The sequence below is a fragment of the Dasypus novemcinctus genome, chromosome 19 (genome assembly GCF_030445035.2).
Source record: "Dasypus novemcinctus isolate mDasNov1 chromosome 19, mDasNov1.1.hap2, whole genome shotgun sequence".
Classification (NCBI taxonomy): domain Eukaryota; kingdom Metazoa; phylum Chordata; class Mammalia; order Cingulata; family Dasypodidae; genus Dasypus; species Dasypus novemcinctus.
In genome coordinates, this window is record NC_080691.1 from 24,236,180 (window position 1) to 24,257,879 (window position 21,700).

At 35.1% G+C, this 21,700-nt stretch overlaps 1 protein-coding gene across 2 annotated transcripts in view; it reads left to right on the plus strand.

Annotated features, from left to right (window-relative positions):
* The first annotated feature begins 297 nt into the window (after positions 1-297).
* The window catches only part of MED13L (mediator complex subunit 13L), a 64,709-nt gene continuing 43,306 nt past the window's right edge, over positions 298-21,700 (plus strand). For both annotated transcript variants that reach the window (XM_071209799.1, XM_004461898.4), the window contains exons 1-10: positions 298-439; positions 2,919-3,113; positions 3,434-3,622; positions 7,490-7,655; positions 11,298-11,402; positions 15,595-16,326; positions 17,064-17,289; positions 18,268-18,373; positions 18,686-18,810; positions 21,536-21,635. In XM_071209799.1, the coding sequence (XP_071065900.1) occupies positions 409-439; positions 2,919-3,113; positions 3,434-3,622; positions 7,490-7,655; positions 11,298-11,402; positions 15,595-16,326; positions 17,064-17,289; positions 18,268-18,373; positions 18,686-18,810; positions 21,536-21,635 (1,975 nt within the window). In that variant the 5' untranslated portion in view covers positions 298-408. The remainder of the gene's footprint in view (positions 440-2,918; positions 3,114-3,433; positions 3,623-7,489; positions 7,656-11,297; positions 11,403-15,594; positions 16,327-17,063; positions 17,290-18,267; positions 18,374-18,685; positions 18,811-21,535; positions 21,636-21,700) is intronic.

Here is a 21,700-nt window from a genome sequence, read left to right on the forward strand (position 1 = left end):
GTAGGCACTGAGAAGGTAGAAAAATGTTATGAGTTTCTCTATGTCCTTAAGAGATTATAGTAGGTATAGGTGATACATTTTATGCACATGAAACTGGAAGTATTCTGCAAATAGCTTTCAAAAATTTAGAATCCAACAAGACAAAATTTTCAGATTTGTCTGGCAGCTTTGTCAGAAAGTTTTTATTATGTTATTTGTCAATCACTAGAAATTTGTTATAAATAATGTCAGTGGTCAGCTAACACCCATTGCCACTACAAAGTAGAGTTAAGTTTCTCATTTTTTCTTTTTAGTGAGCATTTGTCCTGTGCTTTCACATTCTTTCTTCATGGGGAAAGTAATGTATGTACAAGTGTGGAGATTGCCCAACACCAGCCAATCTATCTGATCAATGAAGAGCATATACACATGGCTCAATCTTCACCTGCACCATTTCAAGGTAAGGAAACCACTCTACCATCACCCACCAAGTGGATAGTTACCAGGTCTGTCAGGTTTTGTAGGGTGAGACATTATTATAAATGGACATTTTAAAGCTAAGCGTAAGGGTCAATCTCTGAAGAAAGGAGACACTATCATTTCAAAAGTAATAATAGCTTACAAGTTGTTTTGCTGAAAGCTTATCACAAATGCAACATGGTCTTTTATGAAGTGGTGTTGAGTAATAGAATATAGAGAATTTCCTTTAGAACAAAAAAGATTGATCAGCCTTTAAAAAATATAACCCGATTGTTAATTGACAAATCTCCTGAGTAAAGGTTTTTTATTGTTTGGTATGTTAACATTATTTAAGTAATATAATGATATGTGGTACTTACAGAAGATTATATTAAATTTAGCATTTGTAATTTCAACCAAGATCTAAATACGCTGAAGTTGTATAGTGTATAGTTTCCTTAATTATGTTGATATCTTTTTTATTTTTTTAAATTATAGATTACATTGGCTATAAGTATTTGTAATTTAACTTAATGCATTGATATTTTCATTAATTCCCCATTTTAATTACCACCTGCATATCACCAAAATAACTCCATGTCATTTTTTATCTAACTGTGCAGTCTACATCTTTGCTTTTGTCTTTGGAATTCAGAATTTTCTATGAACAGACATTCTTAAATGTTCCATATGGTAACATGTTGTTTGGTTCATTCTAATATATCATTCCTAGAGATACCTGATTGAAATAGTATATTACATACAATGTAATTTTTTAAAATGCTGATATTTTAACAGGCTTGACTAAAGTAGTTTTATTACTATAACAGCCTGTCATATGAATGTTTAGCCTTCATATTATTTATTGTTGTTTGGTTTTCTACAAAACATTCTGATTTAATTTGATGAAAGCATCTTCCCCTAAAGATAATTAAGCCTTGTTTTTTTTTTTAAGGTTAAATAAAGAACATTGAATCATCATTTAACTGTGTCCTAATTATTAACTAGATTCCCCCCCCCCCAACATATTTTGAGCTATGTACTTTATCATTCTGTAATTTGGTATATTTTAGGGATGGATATTAAATTTTAAAAATTTCATTCACAAACTGTACACTTAAGAGTTGTACAATATATGTTATGGCTTATCAGAATTATTTCAATACATTTTTTTTTTATTATAAAAGTGCTGTGAACCGTCTGATTTTATCTTAGATAAAATAAAGTGTTTATAGTAATAACAGAAAATAACAGAAGCAATAACTTGTTAAAAGGAATGGGAACTAACATACTTCTTAGTTTAATTGTTGGGAAAGCTAATATTAGCAATACCAGGTACCTATAGACCACTTATTTTAAATCTTACTGATTTGACATTGATGTCAAGAATCGTAGAAGACGTGTGGGTCAATATCCTGCTTTGGTGTGGAGGGCAAGTGCTGGCTTATAGATAATTATGGTTAATATAATTACCCAAATTGATGTGTAAATTTCCTAGAGGTGTTAATGCAGGAAAATTGCCCTTGATTTACTGTGTTGATCGAAGTCAGTATTTTAATCCCATTTAGATCATTGAGGAACAGCAGAAAGGCACCAAAAATATGTGGTATCTATAGCGATCTTGCCTGAGTGATGTCACATCTCATTCAGCTGTATAAAAAATTTTAAAAGCCAACAGCAAAAAAGGACATCCCATTTAATGGCTATGTGGAGATGTTTTTTAAAATCAGGATGAAGAAAAAGTGACCTTTACCCTTAGAAAAGTAATATTTGGTATGTTGAATATTCACTCTGAGTGTAAGAACTTGCTGGATTATTTATGGTACCATATACTCTACGTTTTTGTGTGTGTCTAGCTCAGGGAAAATGACATCAAGGTCAAATAATGAAAGAGGAAGATAGGAGAACATTGAGTGCTGAAATGTATTTTCATCAGCAGACCTTCCAAACAGTCATAATTGAAACTATAAAGCACTATGCTTCAAACTTGGTACATTAAGACTTTTCTGCTATTAGAAATTTTATTTATATATTTTTTTAAATTGCCACAGATATTTAGGAATTTCAGAAACCACAAGAAAAGTGTAAATGTTCTAGGCAGTTTTTAGGGTATACGTATTAAAAGATTTTCTTTGTTATGGAAGATTCAATGTTTACATTATATAAGCTGTTATTGAGCATTAGTGTGCAGCTAGTTTCTATATCATGTATTGATATAGTTGTGTGTTGATAATATGATACCTTCTCTTACCTGATTTCCTTCAAAAAGTTATGTGAATGGAGCAGCATATATATAATCAAAATGATGAAAATGAGAAACTTTTAAAAAAATCATACACTACAAGACATTAGGAAAAAGCATTGGGTGATGCTATGCATTAATCTAAAATTATCACAATTATTGTAGTTGCATTTTAAGTAGGAATTATTGCTCTGATCTGTAACACATTTCTCTCCCCCACCTTTTCACCTCTTCATAGTACTAGTAAGTCCTTATGGCTTAAATGGCACACTAACAGGTCAAGCTTACAAGATGTCAGACCCAGCCACCCGTAAGTTGATCGAGGAATGGCAGTATTTCTACCCAATGGTATTGAAAAAGAAAGAAGAATTGAAAGAGGAAGAGGAGTTGGGTTATGATGATGATTTCCCTGTGGCAGTAGAAGTAATTGTTGGTAAGAGAAAATATTTTGCCTGAAGAACTTTATTCAGTCTTCTTTATCTTTTTTAATTTAGAAAGATAATCCTTCAGACTCATTAGATACAAACTCTAAAACTTTCCTATCTTTTTAAATTCTCTTGACCTAGTGATAATATGCTTTGTAAGTTACCTTGCCTGAAGTACCAATGATCCTTGTATTACAAATGCTGTTGTCACAATATTTGAACACATATTTAACATTTTCACCTTTGAGCTTGACTTTGACCACTAAGTCAGCAGTTCTCTGTGACCTCTTTCTCAAGGCCTGGTCCTCCTTCCTCTCTGTCTTTACAGGTGGTGTTCGGATGGTTTATCCTTCAGCTTTTGTTTTGATCTCTCAGAATGACATCCCAGTTCCCCAGAATGTGGCCAGTGCTGGAGGCCATATTACAGTTGGGCAGCCGGGCCTTGGTAGTGTGAAAGACCCAAGTAACTGTGGGATGCCTCTTACTCCTCCCACCTCTCCAGAACAGGCTATCATAGGTGAGTACAATCCAGGAATGTCTTAGGTGGAATCGATCCCAGACAACCAGGTAGTTTCCCTGCCTTGGAACAGATGTATAAACTCAACTTGATAAATTCCTGGTGGAAGAGATAGAGGTAAAAAACTTTGGGAATTTTGCAAAATGAGAAGCCAATTTTTAAATGAACAATACGTGTACTTCAGAATTTTAATTGACTAAATCAGAGAATGACTGCCCAAGTAACCATTCCAGCCAGGAGAAGTTTCGGATAACCTTTTTCGTATCATAAAGGTTGACTAGTACCCAGGAGCTCTGGATAAAGGCTTTTTCTTTGTCAGTAATCTTTCTGCATTAATATTAAATATTGCATGTGAAAATTTTGACAATTTGAACAGTCTTCCTTCATGGAAAATTTCAGAAATTATTTAAATTGGGAGTATTTTGCCTTTTTAGTGAACATTTATTTCCTGTAGTATGTTTTTTGTTGTGGTGGTTGAACATAATTTTAATTGGAACTCTAGTTACTGAGGGAATGATTATCATCGTAGTTGAACTAAAATGATATTAGAGGCATTTAATGTGGTCCATGTTGGTAGGAACCTCAGAGTAAATAAAGTCTTGGCTGTTAAACTTTGAAAACAAACTATCAAGTATGGTATATACTTACATGGTAATTTTTCTGAGGATTAGATAAGACTCTATTTCAAAGTTTCTAACCCAGTACTTGGCACATAGCACATAGTGGAATTAAAGACTATATGGGAGGGCAAATAGGGATTTTCTGATAAAACACACCTAGTATTAAAACCCATCTGTATCTTCTACTAGGTTAGTGATCTTATTTAATTCTCATACTTCTTCTTAACCCCAGTATCCTCCTCTCTTAAATATATATATTCATGGTTCATAGAATTGTTGTGCATATTTGATAAGGAACTGGAAAGTGCTTTGCAAACACTAAAGCAATATCCAAATTGTAGTTTAAAATTTTAAAGCAATATTCAAAACTCCAGTTTTAGCACACATTATTAAGGAAGGAATTGCTCAGATATTGTGTGGTGTACATAGAAATGGACAACAAGTGGTCTCTGCTTTTAAATAGCTGTCTCGTTGCTGAGATGGTGGAAAAGAATGTACATCCATTTGTAATATGGTAGAGCAGAGAATTTTGATGGATTTGATAGGATTTGGCTTGAACCAATATTTAAAAAACCACTTTAAACTGAAACACACCCCCCTTTGCATTCTTTTATGGCAGTCATTTTAGGGAAGATTTACTAATATAAAGGCTAGAATTACTAATATTTTCAAAATTTTTAATCACATTTCATATAAACATTTGGAATTGTAGCAGTTGCACTAAAGTCTTAATTTTATCAGTTTGTTTTGCTTGCTATTTAAATGAAATTTGTGTATTCAGCTTCAAATTAGATACTGGATCAGATCAGAACTCTGAATTTCATAATTGAATAACAAGTTTTATTTATGGTGTGTTTCAGTGTGGACTTCATAACTAAAGATCTTCAAATTCCTTTAACTTAAGATTATATATGCCATTATGCAAGTACCTGGATAAATCCCCTAATACCTCCTCATCTCCTAAAATAAAAAAAAAACAAACAATAAAACTAAACAAAAGCTTCTGGTATCTTTGTAGTAAAATGGATTTGCCCAAATATTCCATCATTGTAGTTTGAATTACAGCTTAGAACCCTTAATGCTATATCAAAGAGAATCCTGCTCAGCCTTTTTTTTCCTTCTGCAGTTGACTGATTGAAATTCAGCATTGCCGTGTTTTCCTACATTTAGGACAAAGTGGGTTACCTTGCCCCCTAAAATGGTTAAGAATCTCCTAGATTAGTAGTGGTCCTAGGACTAACTAGTTTTGGTAAAATCACTCATACCTTATCTATATAGGTATATTAGTTTGCCTCATCTGTTTTATATGTGGGGATAATTGGAATACAGCATTTAACAGCATGGAATACAAAGCCTTCCTTAATTCCATGTAAGGTATCACCACATTTTAGTTAGGTCATTAAATCCTACTGAAAAACTTTAACCTAACTTTAATCAGAAAAGTCTTTGTGCCTTTTTCTCCTAACCCACTTTTTTTTTTCTGCTCATAAATTATTCCCTTATGATACCATGAGTTTTGATCTCTAGCTTTATTGTAGGGTGTTTTGGAGAGAAGAGCCATGTTATCTATTTCTGTTTCTTCCGTTTTACTAGTTTCATCATAGGCATTTAAAAAAAACCAATTGTAAAATTGAAATGAATCCTTTTGCACTATGAACAATGGCAAGACACTTTTTAAAATAAAAGGTAGCAATGAAAGACCACATTTCTTATATCCTTTATTTTATCCCATTTGTAATATAACGATACCTTTCTGGGGAACAAGAAAGCTTCAATTCCTCAAAATATAAGCATTTTTTTGCATGTGTTTTTTCTTTTTAAATACACCTAAGTCTAAACTTTCAACACATACAATGTTGTGTCGTATTGATACCAAGAACAGTTAGTTTGCAATTTTTTTTTCAGATGAGAGTGGATGTTTTTAAGGGTGCTTAATACTGATTATGTTGGTCAGAATGTTTTGCATCATAGTTCTATTGAGAATAAAACCCACAATAATTTATGAAATTGGATAAAACTAATAGAATCAGTTTAATACTCAAAACTGACTTTAGTATTTGCGATAAGAGCAATAAAAAAACTCAAAAACAAGGGAAGTGGATTTGGCCCAATGGATAGGGTGTCTGCCTACCACATGGAAGGTCCAAGGTTCACTCAAACTCAGGGCCTCCTGACCCATGTGATGAGCTGGCCCATGGGCAGTGCTGGTGCGCAAGGAGTGCCTTGCCACGCAGGCGTGTCCCCAGGGTAGGGGAGCCCTACGTGCAAGGAGTGCACCCCGTAAGGATAGCCACCCAGTGCGAAAAAAAAAGTGCAACCTGCCCAGGAATGGCGCTGTACACATAGAGAGCTGACGCAGCAAGATGATGCAACAAAACGAGATTCGGGGTGCCGCTGACAAGAATACAAGTGGATATAGAAGAACACACAGCAAATGAACACAGAGAGCAGACAACTGGGGGGGAGAAGGGAGAGAAATAAAAAACAAGACAAAAAAAAATATCCAATAATCAGTATTATCAGCAATCATACTGGACAAAATTGAAAGGAATGGATTGCATACAAATTATAGTTGGAAAAACAATAGAGAAAAACCAGTTTTTAATACTCTGATATAAATGCTAAGACAACCTCTTTGAATGTATTAGCACTAAACTTGCATAAATAGTGTCAGGCATAAGGATAAACAGCTCCACACACAAATTAAAAATTTGACCTTGTTAAAAACTTTGTTCCATTAACTTCTCTCTTTTACTCAGGGCACTATGTGCCTTTACACAGCCATTTAATTAAATGAGCAGATAGCTCCCTCTACTGTTTTGCCATGCTTGCAGCTTATTTATTATGTTGGGATTTAAAAATTCCAAACAATTCGTGCATGTACACATCTTTAATACTGTGATGTATGAACCCTTTCTTATACGTTGTAATCCAATACATGTGGAGAGTAGGATGTCTTTTTTGTGTGCCCTTATGGATTCTGTATGTTAGTATTGATGTGATTAACTGTTTTAGGAAGAACCCAAAGAATTATACAGGCAAAGTTTAAAAATAAATAAATAAAAAGCTGTATTGATACAAATTACAGTTATACCTCAAGATAGTGTTGTTGTCAGGATTTAGGGTAAAGCTATATCAATATTAGTTAGCAACAATTAAAATGCATGCTTATGTTAAATAAGCCAGCAATTTATGCACTAGAACTTTTCGGAAAATTCTGACATTCCAAATGGTCTTTCTTTTCCAGGTGAGAGTGGAGGTACGCAGAGTGCTGTCAGTCAACTAGGTTCCCAAGACGGGGGAATGATAACTATGCACAGTCCAAAGAAATCGGGGAAGATTCCTCCAAAACTCCACAATCATATGGTCCATCGAGTCTGGAAGGAATGCATCCTCAACAGAACCCAGTCCAAGTATGTATTCTGGTTTATGACTGGATCAGGATTTGGTGGCCTTTTTTTTTTTTCATAATTGTTTTTACTAGAGAAAGCTGTGGGTTTACAGAACAATCATTCATAAAATACAAGATTCTCATATACCACCACACCAACACATGCATTTGTGTGAACATTTGTTACAATTGAAGATAGCACTTTTATTTATACTTGTACTTGTTTTTTGAACACTAGTAGCCAGTATTTATTGGGAGATTCTGTGTTCTAGGCACTGCGTGAGACAGTTTGCATGGATAACCTCATTTAAAATATCCAATACATAGGCATGTGAAATATGTCCAATGTTTTTTGTGTTTTTTTAAAATTTTTTTTTAATTAGAGAAGTTGGAGGTTTGTAGAAAAATTATATAAAAATACAGCATTTCCATATATCTCCCTATTGGTGGCAGTTTGCATTAATGTGGTACATTTGTTAAAATTGATGAAAGATTATTAAAATAGTACTACTATCACCCCTAGTTGACATTAGGTGCGTTTTTTTTCTCTAAATACCACCCTATTTATTAACACCTTGTATTAATATTAAACATTGGTTATAATTCACAAAATAACATCTAGTAGCACTATTAGCCCATCATCTACAATAGGATTCACTGTATTATACAGTCCTATCTTTTTAAATTTTTATCTCAGTAACATATACAACCTAAAGTTTCCTCTTTTAACCACATTCACCTGTAATTCACTGCTGTTAATTACACTCACAATATATGCTCCCATCAACACCATCCATTTTCAAACTTCTGTAATCAACCTAAATAGAAATTCTGTACAAAATAAGTATCAGCCTCCATTCCCTACCCCCAGTCTATCCCCTGGTAACATAATTTCTAGATTCTCAATCTATTATTTTGCTTATTCTAATTAGTTCATATCATTGAGATCATACAATATTTGCCTTTTGTGTCTGGCTTATTTCACTCAACATAATATCCTCAGGTTTCTCTATGGTGTCATATGCATCAGGACTTCCTTTTTACAGCTGAATAATATTGCATCGCATATATACATCACATTTTCTTTATCTATTCATTGGTTGATGGACATTTGGGTTGCTTGTATCTTTTGGCAATTGTGAATATTGCCATGAGCATTGGTGTGCAAATACCTGTTTGAGTTCCTGCCTTCCAGTGCTTCTGGGTATACCTAGTAACAGAATGGCCAGGTCATATGGCCATCTTCTTGATTGCTACATGAGAAGAGTCTGTAAAGTTACACTTTTGTGTAAACTTGAGAGATCATTGCATTGGTATTGCAGCTTTTTTTTTTAAAGATTTATTATTTATTTATTTCTCTCTCCTTCCCTGCCCCCCCCCCAGTTGTCTGCTCTCTCTGTCCATTTGCTTTGTGATCTTCTGTGTCTGCTTGTATTCTTGTCAGTGGTACCAGGAATCTGTGTGTCTTTTTTTGTTGCATCGTCTTGCTGCATCAGCTCTCCGTGTGTGCGGTGCCTCTCCTGGGCAGGCTGCACTTTTTTTGTGTGGGGTAGCTCTCCTTACAGGGCGCACTCCTTGCGTGTGGGGCTCCCCTATGCGGGGGACATCCTTGCATGGCACGGCACTCCTTGTTCACATCAGCACTGTGCATGGGCCAGCTTATCACGTGGGTCAGGAGACCCTGGGTCTGAACCCTGGACCTCCCATGTGGTAGGCGGACCCTCTTATCCATTGAGCCAAATCCACTTCCCTTGGTTTTGCACCTTTTAAAATAGAATAAAATTCAAAACAAAAATGTTAAAATAGAGACACTCAAGTCAATTTGATTATCTGGAAATTGTTGAAGTATTGATCATCTAAAGATGGCATGATATCATCTGACATTTTTTGAGCACAGATGACTTAGAAATTCATCCTGAATGTCAAGACAGTAATTAGTAGGTTTGTTTTCTCTTGTATACCAATTTATGAATATTCCCCAATTACAAAAGGAAACGACCTCCTTTACCACATTTTCTGTTATACACTGGCCTTACATTTAATGAGCAGTTCAACTCTTAACTAAACTGATAACAGTTAGAGGGGTATATATTAGCTACTGTGCTTCTGTTTGTTGATTTGGGGAAGCTTTATTCATTTCTGCACCTACCCACCCAGTTAACCTCTCTCCCTTCATCCCTTCCTCCTTCCATCCTTTAATCCTTCCCTTTCTTGCTTAATTTATTTATTTTTGAAATAAAGGAAGAATTGATCCTAAGAGGAATATGAATATTTTAATCGCCTAAATGAACATGATAACAAAAGTCAGTAAATGCGATTCCATTTATCAAAACATTATATGAACACAATTAGAACATTTTCATATCTGTTTTAATGAGAATGAAATATCCATTTTCTTGACTGATATAAGTAAATACATGCCTACTATTATTCAAATTTTTATATACAGATGTAAAGCCTTTCCTTTGGACCCAACTTTTAGCAAATTCATACTATATATTTATATCCCAATGGATTGGTTGTAGAATTGGCTGCTGAAGAAGTAATAGATAATAAGAAATACAATTAAAAATTGTATGTCAGGGAAGCAGATGTAGCTCAAGTGGTTGAGTGCCTATTTCCCATGTATGATGTCCCAGGTTTGATCCCCACTACCTCCTAAAAACAAACAAATGAAAAAACCAACTCTCATTGGGGAGCCAGATTTAGCTCAGTGGTTGAGTGCTTGCTTCCCCATGTATGAGGTCCGGGGTTCAATCCCGGTACCACCTTAAAAAAAATTGTTAAAGGAAAAAAAATCATGTCATGTTCTAGAATTAAAAGTGCATATCATATACTTAAAACTGTACTTTCCTTTATAAAAATTGGTACAGAAATTTGCACTTCCGCCTGCAGTGCAGTGCCTTGATAATTTCTAAATTAACATTATTTTTCACATTTCATTTTCCATCTTTGATTTTCACCTTTCACTCCCACCAACTCCAACAGACTTTAAACCCTCTGCCATCAGCAGAGAACAGGAAGGTGAGACACCCAGGAAGCAGAGGAGGGTGGAGAACAACAGAAATCCTTGCAGAGCCATCATTGAAACATTTGAAGTATCAGCTGTAACAAAATCAGCATTCCAGATATATTACCCACACTCTTATTTTCACTGTTTAATAATAGAGATCTACTTTTTGCTACCAGTTATCAGTGATGTAGTGAAATGTAGGGGACATTTTGTTTTCTATCTTTTAGTTCATATTAAAAGAGGTGGGATGTTGCCCTTAAATGCTAGTAAATACTATAGGAGTTTCATGAGTGACTTAAACACTCTGTCAGAGGGTGTATAATTTACAGATGTGGTAGAAAAGCAATTTTAAAAATTCTAGGTTATTTCTACATAATTTACACTTTTTTTTTTTTTGGTGCCAGACACTTTTAATTGCTATATATACCACAAATGGTAAAATGTTAAATTTAATTGAAGTAGAAATATTTTGAATCTCATTTCTTCCAGTGCGTAGAACAATTAATAGTTTTTACCTTGGCAGCTCTAAAGTATAAGTCAGCAGGACACCATTACTGCATAAAATGTAAACAAGTCATATTTAATATTTTTTTTCCCAGAGGCCTGAGATGATCTCTTGTTTATCCATAAATCACATTTTAAATCCTTTAGGAGGAGCCAAATGTCAACTCCAACTCTTGAAGAAGAGCCTGCTAACAATCCTGCTACTTGGGATTTTGTGGATCCAACCCAAAGAGTTAGCTGTTCTTGTTCCAGGTAGGTAGTGAAAAAGACAAAGCAGTAGTTGGATAAAATGATGGCACATTGTGTTGGTTCTTCTCCTGGCCTTTCAGACTACTATCTCCTGCCTTCCTTTCCTCCCACTTCCCTCCCTCTCTCCTTTCTTATTTTTAATCTTATTTCTCCTCCAGAACAGAAGAAAAGGAGATCAGTTTTTTTTAATGTTCATATATGTTCATTTATTTCTTTATTAATCTGTTCGTATATTTATATTATAATTTTTGTGTAGATCTTTTTTATTTTTGCATAAATTTTATTTTTTCTTTATTTTCTTTTAACTAGTCTTTTCTTTTATGCAAATGATACAATTTTATTGTCATGATGCAGAAGGAGCCTTTTTATTTTTTCTACTCAATTTATTAATTTTTTTAAAAAAATTACATTAAAAAAATATGAGGTCCCCATTCACCCCCACCACTCCCCCCACAGTAACACTCTCCCCCATCATCATGACACATCCGTTGCATCTGGTGAGTACATCTCTGGCCATCGCTGCACCCCATGGCCTGTGGTCCACACCATAGCCCACACTCTCGCACATTCCATCCAGTGGGCCATGGGAGGACATACAATGTCTGGCAGTTGTCCCTGGAGCACCACCCATGACAACTCCAAGTCCCGAAAATGCCTCCACATCTCATCTCTTCTCCCATTCCTCGGAAGGAGCCGTTTTAGACAGCTGGCCCTATTATCACATTGCTCCCACAAATTTCTTCAGGCTAGCTACTTCAAAACTAAAAGCAGAAAGAAAAAAAAAAAACCCAAAAAACTAAAAGCATCAGTTTGACAATATAATCCCTAGCTTTTTAAATGACTTTATTGAACTCTTCTTAATTTTAAAATGAAGATACCAGTTGACTTTAGTTAAATAGAACTGGGTTAAATTGCCCTATCAATAATTTATTGTTTTTTTATTAGTAGTAGTGCTCCTTGATGACTGAGGCAGGTATTTGGTAACATCTGCTAAAAGCTAAAATTATTGTTGTTGTGATAACTTAATGACTCATTCACTAGGACCTCAAAATATTTTCTGTAGAAAATTTTTGCGCTCCTTATGGCTAGTCCTTAACTTACCACTCCATGCGGTAAAAAAAAAATCTTATTCTTCATAAGGGTTCTTAAATGTCTTAAGTGGATGTCAGCCTTTCCCCCTAGCTCAGTTGATTGTTAGAGAAAGTATTGATGATTCTTTACTTTATGGACAATTTAGAGTAGCTCTTCTTCCAGAGTTTATATATTCAAATTTGATACTGCGCAATACTTATAAAATATTTAGTTGAAATAAATATTTTTGGAAAGTGTCCATCCATTCCACTAGTTTAGACCAGGGGTTCTTTTTTGTTATTGTTGTTAGGCTAGTAAAAAGAATTTATTTGGGAAATGAGGGAAAGAATAGAGATTGCTGAGAAATGGAAGAGAAAGATGGAAATATATACTGAGATTTGGTGCAGGCTCCTCTAGGCAGAGAGAGCGATCAGGGGTTCTTAATATGGTGTAAATAAATTGGCTTCAGGGTGGGTAAGTGATCCATATATCCCTGAGAATGTATGCAAAGTTTGGTGTGTGTGGACACTTACATTGGGCCCATAACTTTTAATCAGTAGACCGTTTTGACCCTTTCCTCTGTCTTCCTCTTCCCCTTGAGTTGATTCTTTATTATCAAACTCTTCCTTCATAGTGAGCCTCTTGTTGAGAGATTTAACTATTGGCCTAATGAAACTCATGATAGATTTTTCTGGGAGGATGTTTTTCAGGAAGTTGTTTGCACATTAAGGGTCCTATCTCTGAGGATGTGAGACTATCACCTGATGTTGGGATTGGTTTAGTTTAATGCAACTGAATACTTGTTTTATTTTCATCTCTAAACCACTGTGACTTGTGTGACAAAATATCTATTAACATTGATTTCTAAAAAGCTCACAGTGAAGTTCTGGCCCACTTTTAGCAAATACATAGGATATAAATTTGGTGCATTTAAATTCATTTGTGCCTTCTTTTTCCTGCTCTTTTCCTGATCCAGATTTTTTCACTTTTAAAAGTTACCTTTTTATTGATTTATATCACTTTTTAATCAAATACCTTGATTTTTTTTCAACCCTGTAAATGTAAATGAACACATAAAGCCTTTGCTTTTTGTTCTTTGGGTTGTTGCTATGTTTCCTCCTCATTTTTTTTTTTATACCTTCAGGTCTTTTTCTAGTTATGCACTCCTGGGCCACCATTCCATTGACTTCCAAATATTTATCTCTAGACTTGACTTCTCACATACATTTACTCTAGTTTTTGTATTTTTGAGAGTTGCTTTTACGATGTCTCCTTAAGATCAACATCTCTGTTTCCCTACAAACCAGGTACCCTATTTGGGTCATTATTATCACACTTTTCCTTTCTCAATCTAGAAACCTTATCATTTTTTTCCCCTTCATTTGTTACATCAAGTCTATCACAATGACTTCTTTTGAAATGTCTGTTATATTCATACTACTACATTCTTTTAACCACAATGTATTTTTACACTATATGACCTGCCTCTGTTTCTTTCCACTATCAGTCCACCCATATAGTAAGCATTCTTAGCCTGATCTTCTTGTAGCCTTCTTTGGTCATACCTCTTTCTTCTTCAGATATTTGCAGTGGTTATCTATTGCTTACTATTTTATTCCTAATGATAACCATTTCACAATGTAGCCAAACTGTTAAATAAGTTGGAAAATCGACCATATAGATGATCCACTTTGCAAAAAGTTCTTACTTTGAAGAGGCTCCCAGGAAATATCTGTCAAAGGACTAGTGTGCTTAAATGTTCTCTGAGAAAATTCAAATCAAAAGTTTAATGCAAAATACTTATAGAGCTTAGATTTTAAAATAAGTACCCTGTGAAGATGTAATTGAGATTTTTTTCAGATGAGACAGACATACAATACTGCAGTACTGTACTCTGGGGGCTTTAAGTATACTTTTTGCCTTATTGTCAATAGCTTTATGCTATTTTTGTTTCCAGGATTTTTGTTTTCAGAGTAACAAAGACTTAGACATGAGTGTTTTCAGTTACCTGCTCTGGAATTACCAAACACATTATGGAATGGTCTACTCCTCACACTATTTAATGGCCTTATTGGGATGGGGTGACCATCCTGCTGTCCCACTAAACCATCCCATTATCCACACAAATCCATTTTACTGTCGACTAGGGCATCATTTAGTGTAATGCTGTAGTAATTTAATGCCACCCTGGTGGCTTCAGAGAGTTACTGCTTACACCAGCAGGAGAGTTTACATTTTTCCTGGGAATGATTTATGTATTGGGAGGAATTGGCTGACCTGCTATATAACTTTGCTGCACAGATTAAACCTTGGCATCATCTTGTGGGCCTTCACTGAGCAATTTTTCACACCCATGCTTACAAAGAATTCTGTTAGGATGTAAGTAGACTTGCTGTTCTTACGTGGTTCTAGCACATTTTCATGCATGTGTATTATTTTAATATTCACTCACAGCCTTTTTACTTCTGTCTCATTTTAAAACATGTTTGTAGGATTCAAAGGTGCCTTTTATCCCTCTTTTTTAGATAATAGTGGCAAATAACGTTTCTAGTGTACATATCCAATGAAATATTCTTTGGTTTGACCCTCATTATCTTAGTTTCATACTTTGGCAGGGGGTTGTATGGTTATTTCATTCCTACTTTACAATACTATAAGCCATTATAAACCTTTCTATGTTAAAAATTAGTAGTGTGTTCTAAAATACAAATTGGAAACTTTTTTTTGGGGGGGGAGGGGTTGTATTCTGACCAGATGATCCCATAATTCTTGGTTTTAAGATAAATATGAATAGATTTTCAGAGGTTCTCATCATGCTTGAAAGATTGGAGTTTTCAAATCAGTAATTTTGTAGGGGTTAGCAGTATATTAGTTTATGCTTCTTGATAAGTCCATCTCTTATCTCCTTAACTTGTATGTGATTGAGTCATCACTTTTTATGAGCATGTGTTACAATTTTCATTGTTTGAAATATAATTAAAACCAAGAGTCCTGTTAGAATATCATTGCATCTAATGTGAGCTTAAAAAGACAGCCTTACCAGAGACACGCTTTTGTAATGTTATAATGATACTGTCTATTTTCATCTGTATATTTGTTGACTTCATTTTAATTCTCATTTCAGGCATAAACTTTTAAAACGTTGTGCAGTAGGCCCCAGTCGACCTCCCACAATATCTCAACCAGGGTTCAGTGCAGGACCATCATCATCTTCATCTTTACCACTTCCTGCTTCTTCTAAGCACAAAACAACAGAAAGACAGGAAAAAGGAGACAAGTTGCAAAAGAGACCCTTGATACCATTTCACCATAGGCCCTCTGTGGCTGAAGAGTTATGCATGGAACAAGATACACCAGGGCAGAAGCTAGGGTTGGCAGGGATAGAATCTTCCTTAGAGGTGTCTAGCAGTAGGAAGTATGATAAGCAAATGGCTGTGCCTTCCAGAAATACAAGCAAGCAAATGAATCTGAATCCTATGGATTCACCTCATTCCCCTATTTCCCCTCTGCCACCAACACTCAGCCCTCAGCCACGAGGTCAGGAAACAGAGACTTTGGACCCACCATCTGTCCCTGTGAATCCAGCCCTCTACGGAAATGGCCTAGAACTCCAGCATTTGTCTACTCTGGATGACAGAACTGTCCTCGTAGGCCAAAGACTGCCTCTGATGGCAGAGGTCAGCGAGACAGTCTTATATTGTGGGATTAGGCCTTCAAACTTGGAGTCATCAGATAAGTGGTGGCACAGTTATCATCTCCCACCCAGTGATGATTCTGAGTTCAGGCCTCCAGAGCTCCAGGGTGAGAGATGCGATGCCAAAATGGAGGTAAACTCAGAGAACACAGCACTGAAAAGGTAAGGCAATGTCTTAAACTGTTCTTCAGACCACTTGCCAAAAGGGTTTTTTCTCTTCATCTCTCCCTGCTAAACCTTTATGTTCAAAATGAAAGCAGGCTGTTCCTCACCATTCTAAACTCTGCATATAGAAAATGTTTAAAAGTCAAGTGCTTTGTCCTTATTTAAACACAGTGGCATGATTATAAAGGGCTTATTGTGGCTTTTTTGTAGACTCCGTATGAATTTCGTTCTCTTGTTTTTTAACCAAGGGAAATGAAACTTTTCATTTCCTGTCATTTCTTCCTTTGCACGTTGATACGTTTGAAAAAGGCTTTGCATGCCTTTAAGTGTGTGTTAGTATCTAATGATAATTCTTAACATTTACAGGTCTTTTCAGCCACCCTTCACTATAAAAAGATTACACAGATTATCTCATTTATTGTTCACCACAACCATATTATTGTCTTAATTTCTTAAGTAAGAAACTAGAATCATGCAGTTAGTTAATGACACAGATGGATTCCAAACCTAGGCAGTCTGTCCCCAGATCCTGTGCTTTTAAGTGGAATCTGTGGAGTCAAAGGAAAAAACAGATATTCTTGGCAAAGGTATTTAATTGTGAATATAATCTCTAAAAGATACTCAGTATATAGAGATGTACTTTTTAGTATAAACTTTACAAATGTTTAAATCATATATGTATCTTTTTAAAAAATCATTTTACCTTGTTTAAATCATCGTTTATTTTCTTATAGACTCTTAGCACAACCTAATAAACGGTTTAAACTCTGGCAAGATAAGCAGCCCCAGATGCAGCCACTCCACTTCCTTGACCCATTGCCTCTAACACAGCAACCTGGAGACAGTTTGGGAGAAGTCAATGATCCATATACCTTTGAAGACGGTGACATAAAATACATCTTTACGGCAAACAAGAAATGCAAACAAGGGACAGAAAAAGATTCCCTGAAAAAGAATAAGGTATCATTTTACCTAGACAGAATTCAGTATTGTGTGGGTTTCTATCTATTGCACACATGTGGGAAGATTTCTGAGGCAGAACATTTGAGATAGTCTTGCCTGATTGCTCTGTCCCCATATTCATGCTCTTGGTACTATTGTATCAAACAGTGTATTGTTCTTTTTATGTCATGGCTCACCTTTGTTTACAAGTCAGCCGAACATAAATAAAGCCTCATATTTCCCAGGCTAGAGCTTGTACAGTGCATGTTTCCTCTCATATGCTAATTCTTGTTGGCCTATGCTCCCTGTTTATTTCTTTTTAAGTATTATTCCAAAAGACCAGAAGTGTAAAGAAAAATGTTAGTAACAGTATCTGCTATTTATTGAGCTCTGAGTGCTGAGCACTTTAACTATATATATCTCACTGAATTGATATTAATGCAGTCATTATTATCAGTGTCAGTATTAATTTTACTGGTTTCATTGTCATAAAAATCAGTACTGGAGGTGTATGCTGTCTTTAGCCTTAAATTTTAGGACATTCTGTAATCCTGGGCCATTTCAAGAGCTATTCTTGAAAATAGAGGAAATAAGACAATTGAAAGACACCAAATTAGTTTAGAGGAATTCCTTTACAGAGATCCATGTAGATCCGGAAAGTGTGATCCATAATTCAGAATCCAAAATACTATTAAAGGCAGCTTTTAACACCATGGCAGGTTTGTGATCAAATGCCACCAGTACCATTTATTTATAAAATTCTGATTCGCTCTGACTACTCCACAGGTTTGAGGGAAAAATGAGGGAGTTCTTGATTCTGTTTAAATTCAAGAGTAAGGGCATCTCTTTTATTTCTTCTGGTTGCATAGACCATGTTTTATCATACTTGTGCTCATAACAAGTTCCATTCTTCCCTCTAATTCTTTGTGTTCTCCCTCATATTCCACACTTTGGGTTGGTGTTCATGTGTTTTGTTTGGCTGAATTTATTATACAGTCAGAGGATGGATTTGGTACCAAGGATGTCACTACACCAGGTCATTCCACGCCGGTGCCTGATGGGAAAAATGCCATGTCTATTTTCAGTTCTGCTACTAAAACAGGTGTGTACAATGATTATTTGCCTCACTTGGATTGTTGCTAAAATAAAATGCAAGGGAGATGCTTCTCGATTTAGAATTATATTTTTAATTGTAATAATAATTCTATCTCCTCTTTAATATATTTTTCATAGTTGATTTTTCAGTTCCTTTCAAAACTGATAAGCATATCCAGAAGTAATTGTCTCTAAATTTAATTAAAGCCACAGGAAAAAAATTATAAGCAGGTCTTGTTCATTGAGATGTGTCTTCCCTGTCACTCCTTCTCCCTTGATGAAGTTGCTTATTCTGTTTCTTTTGCCTTATTTCCCACAGATGTCCGGCAGGATAATGCTGCTGGCAGAGCTGGCTCCAGTAGCCTTACACAGGTGACAGATTTGGCACCTTCCCTGCATGATTTAGACAACATCTTTGATAATTCTGATGATGACGAACTTGGGGTGAGTCTGCCATTGCTACATACAAAACTCTCCCTTAAAGGGAAAACGTTATGGTATTGCTTCAGAATTTCTTTATAGTTTGGTCTACTGAATTTGGGGGCTCTTATTTCAAGTCTTGAATGTTCTTTGAAAATATTTGTATACTTTGAAAAGATTTTAAAAGTTATTAGTGTAGTATTTAACACCTCTTGAGTTTTGTTTGTTAATAGCATTTTTTTCATTAATGGTTATTGTATATATTTAAATCGTTCACATTTATTTTAATACATTCTTCTAAATAGCATCGAATTAGTAGAAATTTGATATGTAGTCCCTGTATGTCAATTTTTTAAAGTTATTCCCGTGTAACTTTTTATTCATCTAAGTCAGAGGTAAGTCTACATTTTGAAAGATATGCAATATCTCTGTACTTTGTAGAAACATGGCATCATAGCAGGCAAATTGAATTTATGCACAGATGTTAAATAATTCAAGGTATCATATGAAAGTAAGTGACAAATAAGAAGGATTATAATTCTTTGGACAACAGCTGAACTAAGAGAAAATTTGAGTTCATCCCCCAAATCAGTTCTGTACCTGGCCATTGAGTGCCCATTGTTTCTGCGACCTAGAGTTGAGTGAGATAGTCCCTTTTTTTGTAAAAGTCAGTTTATTTTTCTTTTCTTCATTTATCTGCCTGCCAGTCCGTCCATTTTACTACATTTATTAATCATTCAATGATCATTTCTTTTGTGGCAGATTGTAAGGCTAACTATCCAGGTTACAAATATAGTTACATTAAAGCCCTTATACTTGATATACTCACAGGCTTAAGGAGAAATAATATATAAATAGAGTTACATATACTTACAAAGTTACAATGTACTTATGGTTGTGAGTGCAGTAATAGACCTGGATCTAAAGATGTTGGAGATTGAAAAACAAATCGACAAGGAAATCAGTGTTTCAGTTTCTAAGGCCCATTTCACTTGGAAATTATCTGATTGGGAGCTCAGTGGTTGAGTGCCTGCTTTGCATGTATGAGGTCCTGGGTTCTATCCCTGGTAACTCCTTTTAAAAAAAAATGTACCAGATAAGCAGATACTTAGAAGATGATGAGATCATAATGACCTCAAAGAATAGATTTGACTTGCAATGTGGAAAGACCCCAGTGGGGATTTAATTTGAGCCTGGAATGAGCATTGGTTAAGCAACAAGAAGAATGGTTTGGATTTGGGGGGATAATGAACAGACCATTTGATCTACTTTCTATGGTGGGTAGAGTTAGATAAAGTTAGGGAGGTTTTTGGCCCAACTTAGGACTTTGGTTTGATAATGTGTTCCTCTGGAACAACTTTTGTTGTATTGAAATATGAAGACCTGAATTCAGGGAGTGGCTTCATGAAAGGAAAAGGACGTAGCAATGTGAAAAATTCTTTGGAGGAAGAAATGACAAGTTTATTTATTGTTGTTGCTGATGTTGGAGATAATTTTTGAACTCGACTGTCTCATTAAAGCCAAGCATTGCCTAGTGTTGGTTATAATATCCTAAGAGTTAGAATAGGTGCTTTGTTGGTGATGGTGGGAACAAAGAAGTATGATTACAAATCAAAGAAGTAGAAGGGAAAAGGTAGAAAAGAAAAAAGGCAAGCAGTAAGAGGTAGCCCAATGCTATTCACAGCCACCATCCCTAGCAGTTATTTGTTTCTGCTCTACCCTCTTATAGTTATTTTCTATATAAATTATAATCAACACTGGTCTGTTTAAGTTTTTGTAATGTATTTTTAGTAATGTTAATATACAAAGGAGATTTGGACATTTTTAACCTCATTTTGATTTCTCTGAAATGAGTGTTCTTATTTTCCTCTGATTTCTAACCTGGCATTATATCAAGTGAACAGTTTACCTTAGACTAATTTATTAACTTATCTTACTGGTAACTGAAGTTGGACGCTTTTGGCTAAGTTTCCATTTCTGATGTCTTTGAATTTACTTTTACTTGTCAACTCTATAACATTATATTATTTATATATTTATAAATAAAAGGCCTTCTATTCATAAGAATTCTTTTTGCTTTTCCTTATTTTTGTTTATAATTTTTAATTCAATCTAATTATTTTAACACCAGTTCATTTGAGTTCTTAATCTTGCCTAATAAGGGACTTGACTTGTTTTAAAAAACATCAAAGAAAAGCATTGTATATTTCAATAATTTTATGGATAAGGTTATTTTTTGTGTGAATATGAATAGTCACTGTGGAAGTTAGTAAAGAAAATACATATGGTTTGTTTTGGTAAAAAGTAGTAGCTTTGGAGGGCTTGAAGTCATCTCTTTTAGCTCCTACCTCTAAACAGAAAGAAAACCAGACACATTGCCAGTTACTGCAGGAAGTACTACTCTAATATAATAATTGTGTCTGTAAAACTCCCTACTAATGATCTGGGAGGGAACAATTGCTTCAGGTCTGGAGGCTTTGCTTTGATGGCACAATCTGCCCTCACCAGAACCATGGGGAAAAAAAAAAAGACTCAATCACTTGCTTTCCCATACTCAGTAAGCTTGTAACCATTTCTTTGTTTCACCATCTGCTGATATTTCTATAAGATTACCCAATAAACACAATGTAAGGTGATATCTTTCCTTTATTTTTAAATAGCAAAAGACTTAGAAATATTTGACAGAAATACTGGCTTACTTATACACATGTGTTATTCTATTTTAATAACAAAAACAAAATATTCTTAGGCTGTGTCACCTGCGGTACGCTCATCAAAAATGCCTACAGCTGGAACAGAAGACCGACCTCTTGGGAAGGATGGAAGAACTGCTGTTCCTTACCCACCAAGTAAGCAGAGGAAATTGACTGAGGATTGACTCACTGCCTATATCTTACACATAATGTTCTCATCC